The 15,979-nt window shown below is 42.8% G+C and overlaps 1 protein-coding gene across 3 annotated transcripts; it reads left to right on the top strand.

The window, feature by feature from the left end:
• The first annotated feature begins 10,495 nt into the window (after positions 1-10,495).
• On the top strand, positions 10,496-15,511 carry LOC104586059 (protein RADIALIS-like 4). 3 transcript variants are annotated; one of them, XM_010243163.3, is made up of 3 exons: positions 10,496-10,738; positions 11,095-11,530; positions 15,110-15,511. In XM_010243163.3, exons 2-3 carry the CDS (start codon positions 11,244-11,246, stop codon positions 15,135-15,137), a joined length of 315 nt encoding a protein of 104 aa, XP_010241465.1. In that variant the 5' UTR covers positions 10,496-10,738; positions 11,095-11,243; the 3' UTR covers positions 15,138-15,511. The 3 variants fall into 3 exon arrangements, with proteins under 3 accessions (XP_010241465.1, XP_010241466.1, XP_088758749.1); XM_010243164.3 differs by having other exon boundaries at positions 11,091-11,530; XM_088902623.1 differs by lacking the exon at positions 10,496-10,738 and having other exon boundaries at positions 11,072-11,530.
• The last annotated feature ends 468 nt before the right edge of the window (positions 15,512-15,979 follow it).

Here is a 15,979-nt window from a genome sequence, read left to right as displayed (position 1 = left end):
GATCTAAATTCTGAATGTAATCCTATAAAGATAAGAAGGATGGGGATTAGATAAGAGATTGGATAGGATTAGTTCAAAGAAGATCAGGACTCCCATAAGATAAGATGATCTCCAAGAAGGAGTTGGAAAACAGCCCTCTCCTTTGGCTATATAAAGAGGGGGGTGGACCAGCTCTAGCATCACTCACTCCAAAATCCAAGAGATCACCAAGCAACTCAAGAAACTCAAGAGAGAAGTTCGGCCATGGAGAAGCAGAGCATGGAGGTTTCGCAGATCATGAGCAGCTAAGCTTCTTTTTCTGGTTCAAGGGGGGAGGTTCGATTGTGCCATTGTGAGGTTCTGTAGTTAATTTATTTTCTTGCTTTTTAATTCAAGTATTCATTGGTTCTTGTGCACATTTTTATTGGATGTTAATGTTAGTTAGTTTGACAAACTGAATTAATGTTGATTTTCCTATTGCTATCCATGATTTCGGTGATCCGTAATTGTCACGAATAGTGGTACAAGTAGCAATTATGTTAATATCTTTTTGGGTCAATTGTTCATGACAGCCTTTGACCAATGTATTGACATGGTTTAACCTAAAAGGAATCGATGGAACAAGATTCAATAATTGCAGCTATCTCAATTATTGTTGTTTTGGTTTAACTGTTTTCACAAATCTTAATGCTATCACCGGTTAATATGGAACGCTATCGTACCCACTTGAGTGGTGATAAGTGTTGATCGAATGCTGGGTTTGGTCAATTGATTTAGGAAAACACAAGGTTTATTATGGCTATCCTAATAAATCTAAGGTTAAATGCTTGAATCGCAAGAATGTTGAAATTTACCTAGGATCGATGGCCAATCGATTCAACCCGAACCCTTGAACCATAATTCGGTAAGACTGATTTTTTCTTGTTTGTTTAGTTGTTTTCTTATTCTTTTAATTTTACTTATTAAATTTTCCCACTCAATTATAGTATCCATTCGGCTAAGAGATTATTGTTTAGCTCCCTGTGGGATTCGACCTAGTACCACTTTTACTACAAATATTTTATTGTGGGACTAGTACTAATTTTGAGGGCTTCGACAACCCGTCAGAATTTGGGGAACCAAATCAGCCAACTTTCCACTTCCATTAGCAAGTTGGAGGCGTAGTGCTCTAGGAAACTACCATCACAAATGGTAGTCAACCCCAAGGAGAATGTAAGTGCAGTGGTGCTGAGAAGCGGGAAGGAATTGCAGCTAGAACCTACCTCACCAAGGAAGGCAGATAAAGGACAGGAAGAAGAGAAGGAGGTACATGACTCAAACGAGAGCCCCATTAAGGTAAGAGTTGGAGAGAACGTATCAGCCGTGATCAAGAGGACCTTACCAGAAAAACATGCTGATCCAGGTATGTTCACCCTACCTTGTGTGATTGGCAATAAGCGAATCGAGCATGCCATGCTAGACTTAGGTGCACCTATCAATGTCATGCCATATACGATTTACTATGCTTTGAGATTAGGTCCTTTAAAGGAAACTAGAGTTGTTATCTGATGTAACCGTTTTTGGTCACGTACCATTTTTTGTGATGTATAAATTTTTTTGGCTAAGTACCTCGTGTTTGACCTAGTGGTGACGTGCCTTGGTGATGAGCTACTTGATGGCGAACTCCCTGGGGGAGAACTACTTGGTGACGAACTGCCTGGTGATGCTCCCTGGTGGCGAACTGCCTGGTGGCGAACTGCCTGGTAGCGAACTGCCTGGTGGCGAACTGCCTGGTAGTGTTCCCTGGTGGCGAACTGCCTGATGGCGAACTGCCTGGTGGCGAACTGCCCGGCAGTGCTCCCTGGTGGCGAACTGCCTGGTGGCGAACTGCCTGATGGCAAACTGCCTAGTGACGAACTGCCTGATGGCAAACTGCTTGATGGCGAACTGCCTGGTGGCGAACTGCCCGGCAGTGCTCCCTGGTGGCGAATTGCCTGATGGCGAACTGCCTGGTGGCGAACTGCCTGGTGGTGCTCCCTGGTGGCGAACTGCCTGGTGGCGAGCTACCTGGTGGCAAACTGCCTGGGGGCGAACTGCCTGGTGGCGAACTGCCCGACAGTGCTCCCTGGTGGCGAACTGCCTGATGGCGAACTCGTCACTTGACTTGCTCCTAGGCGGTTTGCAACTCAGAGGATGGTGGAGCTCCCTGGTGCAGTGCAACCCGACTACCCTCCGCGTGAGGTGATTCTCTCTCCTTTGTAGACAGCGGGAGCTGAGGGACCTGCGGGAACTGAATCAGAGGACCTGGGGGTATTTTCCCGACGGGGACTCTCCGAGGCCTAAGTTAGCATTCTGATTATAGAGGGCTTGGAGAGAAATGAGAGAGCTAGAGAGCGGGGGTTACCATACTTTTTTCCCCCCTCTGGCTTTGGGGGTCGGAGTCCTTATATAGTGGTGCCCTCGCGGGTTAGGTGGGTGAAAAAGCCTTCAAATGGTAAGACGTCATATCTCGTCAGAACCAGGGTACGGTGATGAACTCCTCGAGGTTGTCATGCTGGCGCTTGTGCCAGGCGGCCAGGTTGTCAGGTCGGCGCCTGTCAGTCGGCGCGTCGGTGTCCGGGCTAGGTTGCCAGGCCGGCGCCTGTGTCTGTTGGCGGGTCGGTGTCCGGGCCAGGTTGCCAGGTCGGCGCCTGTGTCAGTCGGCGGGTCGGTGTCCGGGCCAGGTTGCTAGGCCGGCGCCTGTGTCCGGGTCAGGTTGTCAGGTCGGCGCCTGTGTCCGGGTCAGGTTGTCAGGTCGGCGCCTGTGTCCGGGCCAGATTGCCAGGTCGGTGCCTGTGTCCGGGCCAGGTTGCCAGGTCGGCGCCTGTGTCAGTCGGCGGGTCGATGTCCGGGCCAGGTTGCTAGGCCGGCGCCTGTGTCCGGGTCAGGTTGTCAGGTCGGCGCCTGTGTCCGGGTCAGGTTGTCAGGTCGGCGCCTGTGTCCGGGCCAGATTGCCAGGTCGGTGCTTGTGTCCGGGCCAGGTTGCTTGGTTGGCGCCTATGGCAGGTTGATCCGGCCAGGTCACGTAGGCCGCGCGTAGGTCGCGCTAGGTCGCGCGCAAGCCGCGCACAGGCCGCGTGCAGGCCGCCCGTGGGCCGCGTGCAGGTCGCGCCAGGCCAGCCAGACCGGTGCCCGGGGGGGAGACCAACTTGGTAAGTTGTTGCCTGGGTGCTTGCCTAGTTGTCACGAGGTGCCACGTGTCGCAATTTCACTGGAGGGCCAAATTTGCCCTCATCAATTGCCCCCCACTCCCGAGCTGAGAGTAACTCAGCGAAGGGAGTAGATTTCTTTTGGTCCGTAAGTCGACGAGCTAGTAAGTTTTGATCCAATTCCTTAGACTTTGGGAGCTGCCTGTATGTAGCGAGCTGCCAGTAAGATGAGGGGGTCTCCGCCAGTTCAGTAGTGTAGCCCTTAGGCTCTGGGGCAACTTATAGTTCACTTTTGCTGATTTTGTTCCTGCTGAGAAAGCGATTGGATATTTAGCAATAGTGTGGCCCGCAGGCTTTGGGAGTGACTCATAGTCTACTCTTTTTTGACTTTTGCTCGTGCTGGAGAGGCGACCGGGCCTTAAGCAGTAATGTGGCCCGTAGGCTTTGGGAGTGACTTGTAGTCTACTCTTTTTTGACTTTTGCCTGTGCCGGAGAGGCGACTGGGTCTTAAGCAGTAATGCGGCTCGTAGGCTTTTGGGAGTGACTCGTAGTCTACTCTTTTTTTATTTTTGCCCGTGCCGGAGAGGCAACCGGGTCTTAAGCAGTAATGTGGCCCGTAGGCTTTTGGGAGTGACTCGTAGTCTACTCTTTTTTGATTTTTGCCCGTGCTGGAGAGGCGACCGGGTCTTAAGCAGTAATGTGGCCCGTAGGCTTTTGGGAGTGACTCGTAGTCTACTCTTTTTTTATTTTTGCCCGTGTCGGAGAGGCGACCAGGTCTTAAGCAGTAATGTGGCCTGTAGGCTTTTGGGAGTGACTCGTAGTCTACTCTTTTTTGACTTTGCCCGTGCCGGAGAGGCGACCGGGTCTTAAGCAGTAATGTGGCCCATAGGCTTTGCCTGTGAGGTGTTGAGCTATGATTGTGCTGCATCAGCTTCGTAATGCCGGTCACCCACTCCTACAAGAAGCTACTAGGAGCTCGACCTTCGGGGGCAGCACTATTAACTTTAGGTTGCCAGCTCACACGGGAGCCTTGGAAGGCTCGACCGGTAAGGGCGCCTATGTAGTCTGTTGGCCGTCAACTCCCGCAGAAGCCACGAAGAGCTCATCTTTGTAGGGGGACCTTGCGGAGAGGACTGATGAGGCATTATCTGAATCGAAAGTAAGGTTGGTAGAGCTACTTAGTTAGTTAGCCCCCTGCATAGTTTTTGAGTTCATAAAAAATGTAAACTATAAAGTGATATCTTCAAAAAAGTGAGGACTTAGCTTTGGTAGGATGAGAACTTAGCTTTTGTAGGATGAGAACTTAGCTTTTGTAGGATGAGAACTTAGCTTTTCGTAGCGTTTCCCACAGACGGCGCCAATTGATGTAACCGTTTTTGGTCACGTACCATTTTTTGTGATGTATAAATTTTTTTGGCTAAGTACCTCGTGTTTGACCTGGTGGTAACGTGCCTTGGTGATGAGCTACTTGGTGGCGAACTCCCTGGGGGAGAACTACTTGGTGACGAACTGCCTGATGATGCTCCCTGGTGGCGAACTGCCTAGGGGCGAACTGCCTGGTGGCGAACTGCCCGGTGGCGAACTACCTGGTAGTGCTCCCTGGTGGCGAACTGCCCGGCAGTGCTCCCTGGTGGCGAACTGCCTGATGGCGAACTGCCTGGTGGCGAACTGCTTGATGGCGAACTGCCTGGTGACGAACTGCCTGATGGCAAACTACTTGATGGCGAACTACCTGGTGGCGAACTGCTCGGCAATGCTCCCTGGTGGCGAACTGCCTGATGGCGAACTGCCTGGTGGCGAACTGCCTGGTGGCGAACTGCCTGATAGTGCTCCCTGGTGGCGAACTGCCTGGTGGCGAGCTACCTGGTGGCGAACTGCCTGGGGGCAAACTGCCTAGTGGCGAACTGCCCGGTAGTGCTCCCTGGTGGCGAACTGCCTGATGGCGAACTACCTGGTGGCGAACTGCCTGATGGCGAACTGCCTGGTGACGAACTGCCTGATGGCGAACTGCCTGATGGCGAACTCGTCACTTGACTTGCTCCTAGGCGGTCTGCAACTCAGAGGATGGTGGAGCTCCCTGGTGCAGCGCAACCCGACTACCCTCCGCGTGAGGTGATTCTCTCTCCTTTGTAGACGGCGGGAGCTGAGGGACATGTGGGAACTGAATCAGAGGACCCGGGGGTATTTTCCTAGCGGGGACTCTCCGATGCCTAAGTTAGCATTCTGATTACAGAGGGCTTGGAGAGAAATGAGAGAGCTAGAGAGCGGGGGTTACCATACTTTTTCCCCCCTCTGGCTTTGGGGGTCGGAGTCCTTATATAGTGGTGCCCTTGTGGGTTAGGTGGGTGAAAAAGCCTTCAAATGGTAAGACGTCATATCCCGTCAGAACCGGGGTACGGTGATGAACTCCTCGAGGTTGTCAGGCTGGCGCTTGTGCCAGGCAGCCAGGTCGGCGCCTGGGCCAAGTTGTCAGGTCGGCGCCTGTCAGTCGGCGGGTCGGTGTTCGGGCCAGGTTGCCAGGCCGGCGCCTGTGTCTGTCGACGGGTCGGTGTCTGGGCCTGGTTGCCAGGTCGGCACCTGTGTCAGTCGGCGGGTCGGTGTCCGGGCCAGGTTGTCAGGCCGGCGCCTGTGTCCGGGTCAGGTTGTCAGGTCGGCGCCTGTGTCCGGGTCAGGTTGTCAGGTCGGCGCCTGTGTCCGGGCCAGATTGCCAGGTCGGCGCCTGTGTCCGGGCCAGGTTGCCAGGTCGGCGCCTGTGGCAGGCTGATCCGGCCAAGTCGCGCCAGGTCGCGCGCAGGCCGCGCCAGGCCGCGTGCAGGTCGCGCCAGGCCAGCCAGACCGGTGCCCGGGGGGGAGACCAACTTGGTAAGTTGTTGCCTAGGTGCTTGCCTAGTTGTCACGAGGTGCCACGTGTCGCAATTTCACTGGAGGGTCAAATCTGCCCTCATCATTATCCAATTAGCCGATCGTTCTAACGCCTACCCAGAAGGGATTGTTGAGAATGTATTGGTGAAGGATAACGATTTAATTTTTCCAGCTGATTTTTACATTCTGAAGATGGAGGAGGACACGATCACAAGTTCAGACCCACTTCTATTAGGCAGGCCATTCATGAAAATGGCCAAGATCAAAATAGATGTGGATGAGGGTACCCTCTCCGTCGAGTTTGACAGGGAGACTGTTAAATTTAATATTTTTGGAATTATGAAGTACCCAAATGAAGACCATTCGATCTATTCGGTTGACACTATTGATCCAATTGTGCAGGAAATTTTTGAAAAAGATATGAATGGGGAGCTAGAATCGGGTGCACAATTGGATACGAAGGCCCCTATTTTAGATTTGAACCCGCCCATGATGGATGGAAGGGGAGCACACCGAAAGCTGCATCCACAAGAATTAAAGGATACAATCCATGATTATTAAAAATAGGGAAGTTTGTTTTTCCTTTTTTTTTTGTTTTTACATTCCTAGTTTAGTTTTTTCTGCCCTTTCTTTGCATTTAACCTTACATTGGGGACAATGTAACTTTTAAGTGTGGGGGAGGGAGATTTAGGTTAGAATTTAGATTGCGCTTAAAAATAAATTTGATTTAGGTCATGTTTTTCTGCATTTACTTTTCAAAAAAAAAATAAGTAAAAAAAAACCAACTCTTTTGAAATCAATTGAATCAATGTTCTAGGAAAATTCTTGTGAACCTAGTAATGAGGTACGATCAAGGAGTACACGACCTATCTGAAGCCATTCCTTCTTACAGCTAGTCCTAAATTCATGTTTAAGTAAATAGGGTAAATACTTTACCATTGCTACAATTGGTAGGGTGAAGCATAAAATGCACCTACCAGCCAAGTAATCCGATGGTAGGATGGAGCATAAAATGCACCTATCGGTCAATTAATCCGATGGTAGGATGGAGCATAAAATGCATCTACCAGCCAAGTCATCTGATAGTAGGATGAAGCATAAAATGCACCTACTAGCTAGTAAATCAAACAGTAGGATGGAGCATAAAATGCACCTACTGACCAAGTAATCCAAAAGTGAGATGGAGCATAAAATGCACTCACTTCTTCAGAGGAGAGAAAAAGAAAATAAAAAGAGAGAGAAGATAAAAAGGTTTCCCCTGATTTACTACCTGGTTTGTAGTAGCAAAAATTGGATTGACTGATGAATGAGTCGTGTATGACTTGGTTGTGTTGATTTAATGGTTCACAATATTTAACCTAGAATATTTGTGGAGAAAGATGAAGGAGAGTTGAGTTTAAAAACCGGTAGGATTTTTAGTTTGTTTTTGTTTGAATTTTGTCTTGCCCGAGGACGGGCAAGGTTTAAGTGTGGGGGGATTTGATGAGACCAAAAAGAACCCTATTTTTATCCCCTAATATTCACTCTTTTACATTTATTTAGCACTTAAATGGACTCATTACTCTTGTATTTCGATTCAAGGCAATAAAGAAGGCAATTAGAAGAAAACAGAGCAAATTGGGTGATTTTGCATTGTTTCGGCGATAGTCAGTAATCTGGGCATAACTCTCAATTCAGAACTCCAAATTGGACAATTCAAGAAGTATTAGAGAGATGAAAGGAAGGCCCACAACTTTTATGTTTTGGGTTTTTGCAGATTCGGTACGCATTGAATCCGAAACCGGGCCCGAAGTCGGAGCTAGTTCGTAGCTGGGTCCATTTCACAGCTAAAGCCCAACTCGCAGAAGAACATGAAAACAACCCAAGTTATCATAGAAGCCCAACTCAAATGCGAGAGCCTAGAGTCCTAATTTGAATGTAACCTCCAAGGGGGGAAAGAGTCTTATTAGATCTAAATTCTGAATGTAATCCTATAAAGATAAGAATGATAGGGATTAGATAAGAGATTGGATAGGATTAGTTCAAAGAAGATCAGGACTCCCTTAAGATAAGATGATCTCCTAGAAGGAGTTGGAAAACAGCCATCTCCTTTGGCTATATAAAGAGGGGGGCGGACCAGCTCTAGCATCACTCAATCCAAAATCCAAGAGATCACCAAGCAACTCAAGAAACTCAAGAGAGCAGTTCGGCCATGGAGAAGCATAGCATGGAGGTTTCGCAGATCATGAGCAGCTAAGCTTCTTTTTCTGGTTCAAGGGGGGAGGTTTGATTGTGCCATTGTGAGGTTCTGTAGTTAATTTATTTTTTTGCTTTTTAATTCAAGTATTCATTGGTTCTTGTTGACATTTTTATTGGATGTTAATGTTAGTTAGTTTGACAAACTGAATTAGTGTTGATTTTCCTATTGCTATCCATGATTTCGGTGATCCGTAATTGTCACAAATAGTGGTACAAGTAGCAATTATGTTAATATTTTTTTGGGTCAATTGTTTGTGACAGCCATTGACCAATGTATTGACATGGTTTAACCTAAAAGGAATCGATGGAACAAGATTCAATAATTGCAGCTATCTCAATTATTGTTGTTTTGGTTTAACTGTTTTCACAAATCTTAATGCTATCACCGGTTAATATGGAACGCTATCGTGTACCCACTTGAGTGGTGATAAGTGTTGATCGAATGCTGGGTTTGGTCAATTGATTTAGGAAAACACAAGGTTTATTATGGCTATCCTAATAAATCTAACGTTAAATGCTTGAATCGCAAAAATGCTGAAATTTACCTAGGATCGATGGCCAATCGATTCAACCCGAACCCTTGAACCAGAATTCAGTAAGACTGATTTTTTCTTGTTTGTTTAGTTGTTTTCTTATTCTTTTAATTTTACTTATTAAATTTTCCCACTCAATTATAGTATCCATTCGGCTAAGAGATTATTGTTTAACTCCATGTGGAGTTCAACCTATTACCACTTTTACTATAAATTTTTTATTGTGGGACTAGTACTAATTTTGAGGACTTACAACCCGTCACTGACTTTACTGAAAAACAAGCCAGAAGATTAGAAGCCTGGCCTCGAGGATGGAACCCAGCAAGCAAGTTTGATGGAAATTGGAAATGGTATCTCCTGTAAATTAGATAGTAATAACGAAGGCAACAAACAACCTTTCGAGACTGGGCAGAATACCCAAGTTGGATCTGAATCAGTATCATCAACTAGTTTTATTATATTAAAAACCAAAATCATCCATATAGGCGAACCTCTTATTTCTATTGCTTTTCTATTTTATCTGTAAGTACAGCAAGGAATATTCCTTAAAATTCCACAATCCCCCATATTGTGATCAGAAAAATACTTTGTTTGTGTAGAATAACGAGCCAACGTGGACGTATCTAACACACAACCCATAATATCATTGTCATCATCTAAGCCTTATCCCAAGTGTATAATTGGGGTCAGGTATCTGTTTAATGCCATATGAACAGAATGGAATGACATTGTCTGCCATTAACTTCATACGTAGTCAATGAAAACCGAACTTATCCTTTGTTCTTCTCATTCTGAAGAGACTACTACACTTTTCAAGTTTCCACCACCCCCACCTTTCTACAAAGGAAGGAACACTGAAACCCTCCACACAGACTATGAATGATGATGCTTCAATAATTAATTTTTGTTAAGTTTGGGTTATTTTAAAAACCTCTATAAAAGGATCCATGACAACGACCGACCTAATTTTCTCTTTCAGCAACGTAAAGCCGAGAAAAAGAAATGGACCACATATCTAAGGTAGGAAAAGTAATAAGAAGACTTGACAAGATGAATCCTTTTTATCTTTTCCCAACCAAGTCCTATCCTCACTTGCATTGCGGAAAAACCAAGTTCTATCCTCACTCCAGAAGTCTGTAAAGAACTTTGGGGGTTTTTCAGTCATTAAGCAGAAAGAATCATACGGAATGGGTTCATTATGACTTCATTATTTCTGTGTTTTCTATTATTTTTTAGCAGTTAAATATTAAGGAAAATTACATGGAATTACCCTGAAATTTGGGGTAATGTCACTTGAAGGCCTCAACTCAGCAGGAGACCTTAACTGAGGGGTAGGCCATCCCCCAAAACCTATAAACACCCCTCCCCCCCCCGAACAAAAAAACAATTTGCACATTAATCATTTTTATTTCTCTTATTTTATAGTTTTATTCTATCAAACTATAAATGGGCATTTTGTTAAATTTATCACCAGTGTAAACATTGGTTAATAAATTTGAACTGCTGGTTTTTAAAATTACAAGGTAGTAAGTAAGAGAAGGATGAGGTTGAGGCCCTTAGGTGTTAGTGTGTTACCTCCATGTGATTTTCCCTTCATAAAAATATACAGGGTAACGAGTAAAGCCGGAAAATCTGGTGCATATCCCCTGGGACCGGAACTGTCTGGATCGAAGGAGACAGGTGGGCATATCTAACAAAGCTACCTGATCCTTGAGCACCTTTACAGGAAGATGGGAATAAGGATAATTTCTTTTTGCTTAGTAACAAATCCAATTATGGCAAGTAGATAAACAGAAAAAGAAATCATTACTTTAGCCTCCTTCACCCTCCTCTACGTTCATTTCTTTTCTCTTTCAGTAAAGTCTCCCCCGCCATTAAAACAAGTCAAGGAGAACGACCCACCAAGCATTTGCTTTTTCTTTTCTTGCAAGATAGGATGTGAAATTCGGTGGGCGTGAGGTAAGAAAGCTTCGAATTGGGATTATTTTATATATTTTTTTTCTTTGCTCTGGTCATATGTTGTAGTTTTGGATCTAAGATACGTCTGTTTGTAGCAAGAAATGGAAAATAGGATTCTTGGTCTTGGAAAAATGGGGAATAAAGTATATTTGGGTGCGATTGCCTTTTGCATACAAGGACTTGAATTCTGATTTGGGTTTTCCATTTCATGTTACAAACTCTTCTTGCTTTTTGTGGATAGACTTACAATCGGGAAGTGAGGGCCAGTAGACCCTGATATAAGTAATAAAAAACAATAACTGACGGGTTCTCTTTCCCCCTTCTTTTCTCCATCACTGAAACTTGGTCGAAGCCAGGGACCTCAGAATCTGATTGGTCCGGGAAAACAAACAAGGTCTTAAAGAAGGTCCTCTCCAATTGTTCTTCTTCGAGGAGTACCATGAAGGTATTATGATTTTTATTATTTTTCTGGGAGAGTTGAAGAATAAGGTTCTTTAGTGGCACTATGGGTGACATTTGGAATGTGTTGTCTGGTTGGAGTTGGGAGGAGAATAAACTGTTCGAGGTGGCTTTGGCTATTGTCGACGAAGAGAACCCAGACCGGTGGGAGCTGGTTGCAGCTGCCGTGGGAGGTAAAAGTGCAGAGGAGGTGAAGAAACACTATGATATCCTCCTGGAGGATTTGCAATATATTGAATCTGGTAAATTTGACCATGGATTTGAAGAAAGTCAGTGGTGCCTTCCAGTTGAATGTACCCAATCTGTTGTGTCTTGGACGGATGAAGACCAGAAGTAAGTTTTCTTTTCCAAAACGTGCTCAGTATTTGCATTTGGATGATGTTCTTCGTATGTATTTTGTTTATTGGTTATTCCCATTGTTTGATGAAATTGAGTTTCTCTATAATTCTTTGGTTTCCATTAGTCTACCTTAATTTTTTGCTTACTTCTCCCTCTGGTATCTATGACCTTGGGTGCTTCTCTTTTTCAACAACTATTACTTTCTATGCCTATCACCAATCACATAAACAAAACAGAGAATGCTATGGTATGCTGTTTTGATATGTTCCCCATCAATAGTCCTGCTATTTGAAATTATAAAAGCTTGTAAAATCGGTATCCGGATGTGCAGTAATGTCTTGTCTAATGTTATATATTGGCCCTTCTGCTACATTTTTTTGTTTTCCCCTTTCTTGTTTACTTAACTTTGCATGACCTGATATCTGCTCTTATCTTCTTCCTGCTTCTGTTTCGTCTTCCATTGGCTCATCCATGGGTTTTCAGAAATCACTATGGTTCACCAGAAAAAGATAAGCTCATCAGAGTTCATTAAACGACATAAAAATGTTCAATTGTTTCCTAAGTTATATTCCAAATTCCTATCATCTAAGTGCCAAGATGTTTTCCAGTTTTTTGAATGAGCAGTTAATCAGAGTCAATGTTATCAAAATATACTCCATACAGAAGGTGAAAAATATATAGGGACAATGCATAGAGCCTCATAATAATTTTCTTTTATAACCATTGTACAGAAGATATTTAGTATTGAGGCTTTTTTCATTTCCTTTTCTACTTGAATATTGAATTTCAATGGACTGGCACTAGTTTTAGCAAATACTCCTGATTATAGTTAAATCCACTTCAAGATTTTCTTTTTATCTAATTAATAGATTTTGTTCATTATGATTTGGAAAGATACATTTTCTTTCACTTTTTTTATGCTTAAATGCTTATTTACCACTTGATAATTCATCACCATGTAGGCCATGTGGAGTTTGCAACAATGGCATTTGCATATTTTAATTTAGCTCAAGTTACTTAACGTATGCATCTGAGACCGGATAAATATCACAATTCACATAATGAAGAGCCATATTAACTCTACCATAAGGGTCCTTGAGTAGGGACTTGAGAAGTTGTCAAATTTTCCTTTTTGACCTTGTTCATCTGTCTCATTTTACCTTGTTCATATTAATCTTTTCACGTTGTTGTTGTTGTCAAATTGTCCTTCCTTGCTTCTCTTTTCTTCCATCAACTTTCAATCGTTAAACTGAGGGGATTGTAGGACATTAACCCCCCAAAAGAACAAGAGACATGGTTGGTCTCATTTTATCAATAACTTCTTGATATATAATCCTCACATCTTGTCATTCAGATCTTGTGCTTCTGAGCTTTCCAATAAATTGACTTAGAGCTTTTTTTTTTGGATAAGTAGATTGACTTAGAGCATTGTTTCCTTTTATTTGGTTTTGAGGAGCTTTTAAGTCAAATACTATCAATGAGTACAGATTCAAGATTGATCTGGAACATTTTTCCAATAGGTTGACTTAGAGGCCGCTTGATAACAGCTGAAGTGGTTGAACTTAGTTGCTTATTGAGGTCTTTTAGTAAGTTAGCAATAAATCATTCAGTTCAGCCACTTCAGCTGTTATCAAATTTTCCTTAGAGCATTTCCTCCTTTATTTGTTTGGTCTTGTGGGGCTTTTAAGTCAAATACCATCTATTATTACAGATCCAAGATTGATCTAGTACATTTTTCCTTTTCTTTCCTTACCCATGTGGTGCAAATCAGTTTTTCTCATCCATTTTAGCAAATATGTACTACTTTTGCCTATCAACATCTGTCAAATGTTTTCCATGACTATATTTCAACAAATGTACTGTTTACATTCTGAGTCAAAGACATAAATTTGCACAGAATTTTGTGAAATACTCGTGTCAAAGACAACCCCTGTAGGTTAGAATGTTCCCTCCTTGTTTTATTTGGTTTTAAGACAGAAACACTTCACTGAAAAGTGCCACATCCTTCAATAACTCCCCAGAAATAACTGTTAATCATTTAATTGCCATTATAGCCACTTAATGTTCTTAAAGCTGCCTTTATTTAAATTTCCACTAATGTCATCAACCATTTTGTTGAAAACCACTTCACTCACTCGGTTGATAGAATTTAACTGGAAACTTGGATGAAAATAAATTCTTTGTTTTTAATCACTAGAAACTTAATGGAAAGAAATACTAAAAATGGGCATAGACTTATCTCTATGCAATTCCAGGAAACTCTGTTGGTCAAATTTTCGGTACCATGGCATCAAGGAAAGCTTTCTCTCACTCAATGCATCAACTTTACCATTTTAAAGAAAAATACCAACTCAAGAAGAAAGAACTCCAGAAGGTGGATGTGCTGGATATTAGTAGTCTCAACTACTACCTTAAGATTACAGTTTGGAATGGTGCCTTTAGCATTCCATCTCCGTATAAACTTATATCAATTTCCACTTGCAGGAAACAACTGTGAGGTTGATTAGTTGATAGATTAATTCACAACTTAATGTGTTGACATTCATCCAGCTAATAATGTAAGAACAATCATAAAGTGACCTTGATAACCCTGTTTTACTCGAATAAATTTAATATTGCCATAAATTTGCAAATTCAAGTGGATAAACTGAGGTATTTTCTTGTATGAAAATTAAGCTTATCTTGGAAAATGAAAGTAGATTATTTATCATCCAAATTTTTTGGATGAGCACATAATACACACAATGCTCAGGATTAAACTTATACCGTTATTTGATTTTACAAAACTAAATCAATGCACATTAAAGTAGTATTAATTGTCAAAACATTATAATTGTCAAAGGATTGATTTGAAGAAAGATTCCAGATCTAGAAAGAGTTGGGGGAAGACCAGAAGGGACCAAGTTGAGGTGTTGAGAAAGGGGGTTTGAAGATAAAAAATTTGGCAATGCAGTGCTAGATATAGTAGAAATGCAAAATGATTTGTGTAGCCCTGTAGCTAACCCCATGTAGTTTGGATGAGGCTTTGTTGAATCAATGTGAATGAGATGAATTGCCCAAAGTATGGGAATAACAGTCATTATATAGATGTCATATAAAAAGGCTATTACCCCCCAATGTTGGTCCCATCTATTTGGGGTCTTGGGAGTGGTGACTGGATACAAACCTAAGACTTGAACCGTTCTCAGGCTTGCCAGCCTGAGATTTTACCACTACACCAAGCAATAGCCCCTAGTCATTATATTGATTTAATATGAAGATCCATAGAGATCAATAAAACTACTAGTGGTTACAATTTCTGTTAGTAAATTCATAGTTTTGGTTTTGGGTATCCTCAATAAGGTTAATGATGGATTATTTGATTTTCTAATTTTTAGCCTGGAAGGTATCCTACTTCTTTATGAAGCATGCAATCACCAGAATATACTTGCTGCAGTAATATTGTATATTTTTTATAATTGACAATGTAAAATGTACATGCACCGAGTGCAAACGAGATGGTGGAAGCACATTTTTTTCAGAAGAATACCATTTTGCTTTTATTTCTAATTTTCAATGAAACCCTTCATGCAGGATGCTTATTCAGTTGGACATAAATTGATTGGTGGAGGCACAAGAGCTTCTCCAATGTGTTCGGCTTACTTTTTCACACCTCATGGGGGCAAGAATATAAATATAAACCATGGACCCCGATATTATAGATTAGAATGGTATGGATTTATTTCCAGTTTATTAGTTGTTGAGTAAACTAACCTCTTTGTGTAAAACATTTGCAGTAGACTTTCACTGGTGAGCTATAAACATCTGTGATAGTTTTCTCTCCAAAGATATAGGTATCTGAGAAGGTTTGGAACATTTCCTTTTTGAGCTCCTAATTGTTATTGTTTTTAGGATTTTGAATGAGATATCTGTGAAGTGAACACACTGTGATTCATTTGGATGATAAAAAGTTAAGCATGTTGATACTTTGATGGAGAGGACCAATCTGCAGGCACTAGGCAGTAGAACCATTGCAACTTGGGATGTGCCAATCCGGTCTATAGTGGCCACATGTCAATGGATGGGTCATATAGGAGGCTCGCACCCCAGCAATTGAAAAACAAAAAAAAAAGGAAAAAAGAAAAAAGAAAAACACACATTCAACTCAAAATTATTAACTGGCAGGCACAGTTAGAAACGGATTAAGGCACCAAACCAAAACTAACCCAGGGTCAAAATTAGGAACCCCAAGCACAAGCAGAGCTAAAGGTTGGACTTATGGTCTGTTGAGTTCGCAGCTGGCCCACCCAGCCACAGTTATTCCAGAGAGCGACAGGAAGAGAATTAAAAAATAAAAGAAAAAGAACTTTTCTTTTTTGTCTTACCTCTTTCAGAAGTCAGAACCATACTTGATTCTCCAACTTGCATATACAATTGAAAGGGATGGTCTTTAGCATCGGTGTT

The sequence above is a fragment of the Nelumbo nucifera genome, chromosome 4 (assembly GCF_055504915.1).
Source record: "Nelumbo nucifera cultivar China Antique chromosome 4, China Antique-T2T, whole genome shotgun sequence".
Taxonomy (NCBI): Eukaryota; Viridiplantae; Streptophyta; class Magnoliopsida; order Proteales; family Nelumbonaceae; genus Nelumbo; species Nelumbo nucifera.
The sequence above is the reverse complement of the archived record's forward strand: the minus strand, read 5'-3'. Positions and strand labels throughout refer to the sequence as shown.